This window comes from Mus pahari, chromosome 6 (genome assembly GCF_900095145.1).
Source record: "Mus pahari chromosome 6, PAHARI_EIJ_v1.1, whole genome shotgun sequence".
Lineage (NCBI taxonomy): Eukaryota > Metazoa > Chordata > Mammalia > Rodentia > Muridae > Mus > Mus pahari.
Window position 1 is genome coordinate 80670607 of NC_034595.1, and position 9232 is coordinate 80679838.

The window sequence follows — 9232 nt, forward strand, 5'->3', positions numbered from 1 at the left end:
CGGAGAGAATCCCTTACAAAATGGTGGTGGCTTTGTTTGCTAGAGGGGAATGATGGGACTAAATGAAATGTGTGGGCAGAGGCAATATATAAATATTTCCCATATATTTATATAACATGAGGGGCGGACACCAGAAGGAACAAAGACAATCGGTATCCAGCACCCTGTTAAGCCTTTTATGTACATTTAATCCTTATAGTCCTGAGACATAACTGTTATCCCGATTTTACAGAAAATAACCAATTGTTACTCGTTCCTGGGCACGGTCCCTGTCCCGTAACGTCCAGATACTCCTAGCCTGTAAGCGCTGAAGAACTGACAGGGCTTCTCCCCACCTCCGAACCAGAGCAAACAGGTCGGGCAAGCAAGCTCCCGAAGGAGGCTGGCCCAGAACTGTTGGTGGTAGTGCTGTGGGAGGGGGTAGGTCCCACCAATGAGGCAGCTATTTGAAGATCTGGCACAGGAGCCTGGTTCAGATCTCCAGAGCAGCATCCGATGCCACAGGAGAGGAGCCTTAGTCTGGCTGCCCAGCAGGCTCAAATTAAAGCGACCCAGGCAACAAAGCATCCATCTTCCCTTTTCCTTGAGCGACAACAGTAGGTTTCCCTGACCTGGGCCCCTGGCTGTGGGCACCCAGAGGTGCTGCTTCTGGGATATTTTCCAGGTGCTGTTAACATGCAAACTGCTCTAGGAGTCAACATTAATCCAAGACTTCTAAACAAACAAGAGCGGAGGGAGAGCACGGTGGGAGGGGCGCACAGTAGGGATGCTGCTGGAGCGGTGCCAGCTTCATCCATCAGGGGCCTAGGAGCACCCGGGTTCCCACCCACAGCTGCTTCCCCGAGGAGCCAGCAGCTTCTGTGGAGCTACTTCCTTGGAAGCTCCCGCCTTGGAGCAGGAAAGGAACCCTCTCCCACCCCCACCGGAGGACTTTTGGCATCAATGTGGTGTCCGATGCACATGAATTATCATTTTCTACTGCCTCTGGCTAGAAGGGATCAAGGGACAGCCCCTATAAAGCTGAGCAGTTACATCATTTCTGCCTAACCACGCGGAGAGAACTGGTGCTGGCTGAGGCCACCTACAGTGTCCCTTAGAGGAAACCAGTTGTGTGCACACGCATGGGTATCCCCCCAGGAGGGCTGACCCAGTAGCTTCCTACCCCTTACTCAGCAGTGTGAACACCTTCCTTCAATAGGTCCGCTTGGAACTCCTAAACACAAACCTGACCTCTCCCCTCACCCCCCTGGGCACCTTGCAAGACTTGTTAAAGGCATGTTCTCCCATGCCAGGTTCAACCGACTACTGGATGAGGTCAGGACTTCTGTGTTTCCTCTCAGTAGTTACATTTTTTTTTAAATTACACGTATTATTATATAAGCACCTGTGCATGTGTGGTGGTGTCAAGCTGTATTTATGGAGAGCAAAGGCAACCGGAAGGGGCACACCCCCCCCCCACCTTCCAGGGAGCCACCCCTCCTCCTTACCCCTTTAGACAGGGGTCTCACTCCAGCCAACTGGAATACTACACGTGCACCAGGATGACCTCAAAGTGAGAGGTCCTCCTGTCTTCTCCTCCAGAGTGCTGGCAACAAGGGCACACCCCACCATGTCCACAGGCCCTCAATTCCACCCCCTTGAGACAGGGTTTCTGTTCATATAAGCCTAGCTGATGTTGCCCAAGGCAGCCTTAAACTCACAGCAATCATGCCTCAGCCTTTCCATGCTGGGATTACAGCTGTACACACCTTATTGAAATGTCTAAAATTTTTTACTTATGTCCTTTGATTTTTTTTTTCAGTGCCAAGAGCAAACACTGCTAAAGAATCTGTCATGGTCCTCAACTTGTGGCCAGGAGGATGTGGGACGATGACGGGCCACTGTCACTCTGCAGATCCAGAAACATCAAATAATCCCGATTAGCTGAGATACAAGTAAGGCAACAGACTATTTAATGTGGTGTAAAATACATCAATATCAAGTCCCTGGCTGTTGTGAATTCCAAAAGTAGACTGGGAACGGGAGAGGGGTGAAAAAAAAGCCATCAGCACAATTTCAAACAAGTGTGGGTGGCAAAGGAACACAGTCATGGGGACAGAGGCAGCCCTCCTACCCGAGGCTGTTCAAGGGCAGTCAGATGCCTGGTGGTCCACACATGCGACTAAGGTGGAGGGGGCTGGAGCAGCTCACTGCAGGCTGCAGCCCCTCTGTGGACACCTGGGCAGCTCCACTGGTCTCTGGGTTAGCGCCCTGGAGGACTAACATGATGGGGATTAGGAAGCGTTAAAGAACCATTTTTACAGAAACAACATTCTTACAGAAAGTGCCTACGCTCCGCCCAGGGTCCAAAAAGCCTCATGGAAAACAACGACAAAAAGTGGGGCTGACATGGCATACACGAAGCTCTCCCCTGGACAAGGACCTAAATAGTTTGTATAGCCAAGGGCCCTGGGCTCAAAGCCATAGCTACTGTGGTCCTCTAGAGAAAAAGCTAACAATCTAACAAACCAACACAGCTCTTGGTCCTAAAATGAGGTTATGTGCAGGGGACTTGGCCCTCTCACAGACAGGCCGCCTCCCTGCAGCTGGCCCAGCCTCCTGGGCTGACTTTGGAAAGCAAAGCAGAGCAGCTGTAGTGACTGTAGATTTGGTCAGTGGAGAGAAGGGAGAAGGGAGAAGGGAGAGATTACTGTCTATGCATTGTCCTGGGTGCCTACAAGTGGATGGAGGGAAGAGCCAAGGTTCTCCGGCCTGCCACACTGAGCCCCAACAGCTGTAACCCTGCACAAGCTTTAAGAGGTAGCTGAAGTGAGGCAAGCCAATGGAAGTGGACCACACAAGGCCCTTCCGTTTTCAAGGAGGCAAAAGATGCCTCACCCTTACATCTCTGTGGCCTAAGGAGCCCCATGGGTTAACAGGTCAGATCTCAGTCTGGAGTGTGGGCTGAGAGGCCTTACTGGAACAGGAAGAATACTATGATTTCCAAGATATAAGACCTTGGGAGAGATTCCACAGGACAACAGATCACAGCTGGAGATGGCAAAGCCTCAACATCCACACAGCTGCTGGGCACCCTGAGTGAGTAACTATACCAGGGCAGCAAGTATTTGAAACGGTAGAGCCTGTGACATGGGAAAGGGGTCATTAATTTGTAATTTCTGGATTTAAACACATGATTGTTAGCATGTGATGTTTTCTACCAGCCTTTTACTTTTTGGTTTTCTGACAAGGGCCCTACTTCCTAGCTCTTCTGAGTTTGGGATTACAGGAATATATCACACACCCAGCTCAATTTTTGAGTATGTGGGGGCTTAGAGGCTAGTTATGAAAGATGAAGAAACTTGCAATAGTTGAAACACAAGAAGCAAAATCCCACTCAGCCTCAGTGTACAGTCCACTCAGCTGATGGAGGAGAAACCTCAGCTGCCCAGGCAGTTACTCCAGAAAACTGCAGCTGACTGGGCACCCTGGCGGGTGTGCAGTCACAAGAGCTTCAGCAGAGCCCCAGAGAACACAGGAACACCGAGGGGGATGGGGAGGAATGGCAAAGACAACTCCCCGCAGCTATTTTGGTTCCTGGGATGTCTGTTCTTGACCTACCAGCCAGCTTAGGCAGGAAGAAGTGAAATCCAAAGGACTCACTTTTTGGCCAAGCGGGTTCGAGGAAATGGCACAAGAGCAGTCCTCAAAAACCGCACCTCTGAGCTGGAGGCGAGGGGCAGAAGCCAAGAAATGACTATGCGCCAAGGGGCACGCGGCCCTGCAGTCCAGCAAAGTGCATGGAGAAGTGATGGGAACCAGTGGTCGCCTCCTAGGCCGAAGCCCACAGGCAAGCTTGTGGCAAAACCATTAGAAGCCTCTTCCCTTCTCTGAACTATCTTATCCTCCCAAGCACAATACCTTGGCACCCACATGGCAAAGGACCCTGACAGGGTGGTTCCAAGTGGGGCACTGGAGGCCAGGCACCTGGGGACCACTGCTAGAGTATCCCTGTTCCTTCCTTTGAAGTTCTTTAATACAAACCCTTATGCAAAACAAGCAAACAAAAACCCTCCCCAAAGAATCCTTTGGGTGACATTTGTCAATTATTTGTGCAGGCTTGAGGCACCTGTGAATGATAAGGCTACTGAGAACTGAGAAGCAACACTGGCCTGGACCTGGCACTACCAGAGGGAAAGTGCTCCTGAGGGATTCCCTCCCACACAGGCACACTCCCCACAAAGACTCTGCCAGGGACACCATTCCCAGGTTAAGAGAAGCAATGGAACCTCCAGGGGAGGGAGGGACAAGAGCCCAAACTGCCCAAGTTTTGCTCACAAAAAGGAGGAGTCCAGGCCTGGGTGTTTTCACTTGTCACGAGCTCTGAAAAGGCCAAGAGGGGTCTGAGCCTCAGAGCTGGGTAGGAAAATATTGGAGTCATCTGACCTGCCAGCTTGCTGTGACGCCAGCTTCAGTTGACATCTTCTATGACTCTTCAGTTTTCAGAGTCTCCAACTTCATCTGCACACCACCCGAGGTGAAAGCCCACAGTGCACCTACAGGTGTTAACTATGGAACTGCATGAGGGTCTGCACGCACGCCTGCCCATCCATGTAAGACTAACCCACAAAATTCACAATTGCCAAGTGTCCGACGGCCTCAGCCCTGGGCTGCTCCGTGTGGAAGCCTTGCATGGACGAGGCCTGACTGGGCTGCTGTTCCCGGCCCAGCATGCCCAAGCACCATGACCTCTAGGCAGTGGCAGGGGTGGGCTCTCTGGGCCCTGTCTGGCCTGCTGTTCCTGTGCTCGGGGCTCCTGAGCAGCAAGGAGCGTCTGTGGCCTTTGGAGAGCTGGCTGGTTGAGCCCCAGGACTTTCAACCCCTTGTTCCTTGGAGGCAGTTGTGGCCTCCGGCCTCCGCTCAGTGCCAATGTCAGTAATGCCCCCCGCAGTCAGGTCCTGTACCCTCTTGTTGAGGTCATTGCGCTCAGTCTGCAGTGCTCGGCACAGCTTCTCCAGCCGTTGGATTTTCACCTGTAGGCCTTCCAGCTCTTTGTCCCGGAGGGTTTTCTAGGTAGAGAAATGAAGCATTCAGTGAGACGTTCACATCCTCAAGTCTGGGTAGCTTAAACCCAAAAGCTGGCCCAGGCAGTAAACAGCCCTAGCTGAGGGTCTACCAGATGGCCTTGACACATCACAGGCATCTTCAAACTGTCAACTGTTAAACAGGGCCACTGACCAATCTCAGATCTCAAAAAATGTGCAGATTTAAAAAAGGTCCTCAAAAGAGTTCACTTGGATAAATGCTCCTAGAAATGCAGCCCCAGTTCATGAGTATAATGTCAGAGACTGAGAGACATGCAGAAGAAAAGGCCCACAGACCAGTCGGCGACCGTCCACCCACCTCTTCAGCCATCTCCAGCAGAGCCTTGTTGCTGCTTTCCCATCGGGATCGATACATGGTGGTTTCTTTCTCCAGCTTCTTGATCTTCTTTGTCATCTGTTACACCACAGATGAAAAGAAAGGGTCAGAGATGGGCTATCTTCACATCTGTGCCAACTGGGAGCCTCAAGTTAGCTGACCAATGTGAGGGGCTGACAAGATTGCTTAGGAAATAAGGAGGTACCTGCTGCCAAAGCTAACAACGAGCTCCATGCCCCAAACCCACAGATTCAACTCCTGTAAACTGTCCTTGGATAATTGTACATTTGCATACCCCCCCCCCACTTACCTACAATACTGTTTAAAAATATTGCCTTTAGCTCAGCACTCTGGAGGGAGAGGCAGGGTGGGTATTTATGAGTTCAAGACCAGCCTGGTCTACACTAAGAGCCTCAGGGAAACCAAGACTACACAGAGAGACTACATCTCCAAAGAACTAAAAGAGCCGGGCGTGGTGGCGCACGCCTTTAATCCCAGCACTTGGGAGGCAGAGGCAGGCGGATTTCTGAGTTCGAGGCCAGCCTGGTCTACAGAGTGAGTTNGCGGATTTCTGAGTTCGAGGCCAGCCTGGTCTACAGAGTGAGTTCCAGGCTACACAGAGAAACCCTGTCTCGAAAACCAAAAAAAAAAAAAAAAAGAACTAAAAGAAAAAGCTACCATTGAAGCCTCGTAGTAGAATGCATATTCTCTATTTAAAATTCCAGCATAAAGAAAGAAATCAAACCAAATAATAATAGAAAAACAAACAGAAACTGTCCCCTCTGGGAGCAGAGGGAGCTATGGCCCCTTCTAACTACCTCTTTTTGATATATAGAGTTCCTGTGAGGCTGCCAAGGGCAGCTCAGGTCTGAAGGAAATGGCCAGAGCATCTTCTTGGCCAGGCTGAGGGACCTCCCTGTGTTACCTTTTCCATCTCCTGCTTGAACGTGGTGAACACCTCACTGCTTTTGGAAAGTGTGTTCTGGAACTCCTCGAACTTCTCTGTGTACAGGGCGAGCTGGGTAAGAAGCACAGGAGCACAGATGAGGGGACACACGGACAGAGCCACTCTACCGTGACATCATTTCCCAATTAACACACAAGCACAGCCGTGCACAGCAAGGATGTGTTCCAACACGACAATCCTGCGAAGTCAGCCTTGGGAAGATGTCAGCATGTGGAGACACTGGTCTCATTCAAAACAAAACAAAGCATACACGGATAGGGCTGAAGGGATGGCCAGAAGCTAAGATCACTGGCTGATCTTCCAGAGGAGCTGGGTTCAATTCCCAGCACCTACATGGAGACCGCAACTGTCTGTAACTATTCTAACCTCTAAAGGTACCAGTACCACAAGTGGGGCAAAATATACATCCATGCAAAACACTCATATGCACATCAATAACGCAAAATAAAAGTAAAGAGAACTGAGCTAGACCTGGTAGCTAATGCCTCATGCATCTGGGAGTCAGAGGACTGTCACAAGCGCAAGGCCACCTGGGAGCCTGGTCTACAAGGTAAGTTCTGGGTTAGCTATAGCCAGAGCTAAACTCAGAGACCTTTTCTTCAAACAACAACAACGACAAAAATGCCTGGCATGGTGGCACATGCCTACATTTAATCCCATTACTTAGGAGGCGGAGGTAGGCAAATCTCTTTGTTCAGGGCCAGCCTGGGCTACAAAGCAAGTTTCAGGACAGCCAGGGCTACGCAGAGAAACCTTGTCTTGGGGGAAAGAAAACAAAACACACATAAATATAAGGCTTGGCCGACAGCAACAGGCCAGCTGTCACACAGCCAGGCTGAGATGACAGTCCTCTCTCCAGCGCCCCACAGATGGGCCCTTGTGAAAGCACCCTGGAATTTGAGGTCAGGTTCCCATCTCACCTGCTGCTTCAAGTGGTTCTCCTGCTGCTTCATCAGCTCGCACATCCTCTGGGACTCCACTGCTTCCTTCAGGAGCTATTTCCAAGACAGGACCCCAGAACCTGTCAGAAGCCCCTGAGGGTATGTTTGGCCTTCTTTAGCCATAAGCACTGGACCCACTGACGCTACCTGCTCTCAGACTGCTGTCTGAACAGGCAATTACTGGACTGGGCAGGCAAAACCTTTCCCATCCATAAGAACTAGATTGAGCTAAGCCAGAACCCAGCCTACTTCCTTCCAGCCCCACCACAGCCCTGGGGTCTGAGCCTCACAAACTCCTTCTCCCGCTGGTGCCGCTCCTCTGCCTCCTTCAGCATCTCCTGGGCCTGCTGGAGCTTGGCGTCCACTAGCTGCTGCTGCAGGTCCTTATGTTTGAAGACTTTGTCAATATGCTGTAAAGGTATTAATGGAGTCTGCTTGTCAGGAGTTCCCTCCCAAGAAAGCCCAACTCTAGGAAACAAGGCACTTCATCCAGTCTTCTTCTGACTCAATGTCCTTGCGAAGTCTCCTTCCTAAACGCCATGGCTCTGAGGAGGAGCTAGGAAGAGGACGTACCTCCACTCTAGCACTGAATACTCTACAGATGTCTGGTTCAGACACCAGGGATAAGCACTGGTGTGTGTGTGTGAGTGATCTCTTCTTTCCATTTATTTCAGCTCCTTATCTATGGGTTGCATCTTTTGAAGGAAGAGCAAGCCCAGGCCTGCAGCTGCTGCCCCAGTCCCTGGCACTCACTACAGACTCACAAGCTGCTGGGACTCGATCACCTTCACCTCACCTCCTCACGAAGCTCGTACTGCTCAATCAACTTCTTGAGTCTCTCGGCTAACTCCATATTCTCCTGGCGAAGCTTGGAGTTTCGCTCGTTATGCTGTTCCATCTGCAGCTGAATGTCATTCAGTGTCACCTGGAAGTGTGAAGTCACTTCTTTACGCTTCTCCTCCTCCTCACGGGCTCGCTGCACACCTTCTTCCTGAAGAAAGAAGCCGTCCATAGTTGCCAGCCTTGCACAAAGCTTCCCTAACTAGTTCCACAGTCCAGTCTTTGCCAACAGCACTCTGGTCCCTGGGGAGCACCCAGGGTGTAGGACGTCATACAATGGTCATATAATGGGGTTTCCTAACATGCGCCTCTGTAAATCATGTGTTATCAAGTGACTCTTCCAAGCAATACTTGGCATCCATGCTAAGTGCCATTCTGAAAGAGCTGGACAGCCTGAATTCTTGTTCCCAGACTCTAGATTAAGTGTTTCTGCTTGTTTCAATTTGTGCCCATTTTAATGTCCTTTAGCCCCTCCTGTTCCCCACAGAGAACAAGATAATAAAATGGAGTAACATTCACTACTATCAGAGTTGTGAAAAGTTAGGCAACTAAACATTCCTACTTTTGAGATGATAACCTAGACAATGCTATCAACACTTAGAGCTGTGCCCACTCACCCAGCCATTTTACTTCGGACATTTAGTCTATAAAGAAAATGCCACAGCACACAATTGGTAAAGGACATGGACACACATACTCTTACATATTTTTGCTATTTAAGTTTTTTTTTCTTTAAAGATTCATTTATTGTTATGGGAAAGTACACTGTAGCTGTCTTTAGACACCTCAGAAGAGGGCATCAGATCTTATTAGGGATAGCTGTGAGCCTCCATGTGGTTGCTAGGATTTGAACTCAGAACCTTCAGAAGAAAAGTCAGTGCTCTTACCCACTGAGCAATCTCACCAGCCCAGTTTTTAAGTTTTTTAAAGATTTATTTCATGTATGAGTATTTTGGCCCTATGTATGTCTGTACACCACAGTGTTTTTTTTTTAAAGATGTATTCACTTTATGTATGTATGTATGTATGTATGTTTGTTTGTTTGTTTATTTATTTATTTATTTATTTATTTTGTTTTTTTTTT

At 49.6% G+C, this 9232-nt stretch overlaps 1 protein-coding gene across 3 annotated transcripts in view; it reads right to left on the reverse strand.

Annotated features, from left to right (window-relative positions):
* Positions 1-1536: 1536 nt before the first annotated feature.
* Positions 1537-9232, reverse strand: part of Txlna (taxilin alpha) — a 15814-nt gene continuing 8118 nt past the window's right edge. For 2 of the 3 annotated variants that reach the window (XM_021200242.2, XM_021200241.1), the window contains 6 exons: positions 8105-8299; positions 7599-7718; positions 7288-7362; positions 6326-6418; positions 5383-5478; positions 1930-5048 (listed from right to left, as the gene is read on the reverse strand). In XM_021200242.2, coding sequence (XP_021055901.1) covers positions 4731-5048; positions 5383-5478; positions 6326-6418; positions 7288-7362; positions 7599-7718; positions 8105-8299 — 897 coding nt within the window. In that variant the 3' untranslated portion in view covers positions 1930-4730. Of the gene's footprint in view, positions 5049-5382; positions 5479-6325; positions 6419-7287; positions 7363-7598; positions 7719-8104; positions 8300-9232 lie in introns of all 3 variants that reach the window. The other variant, XM_029539999.1, reaches the window with a different exon arrangement.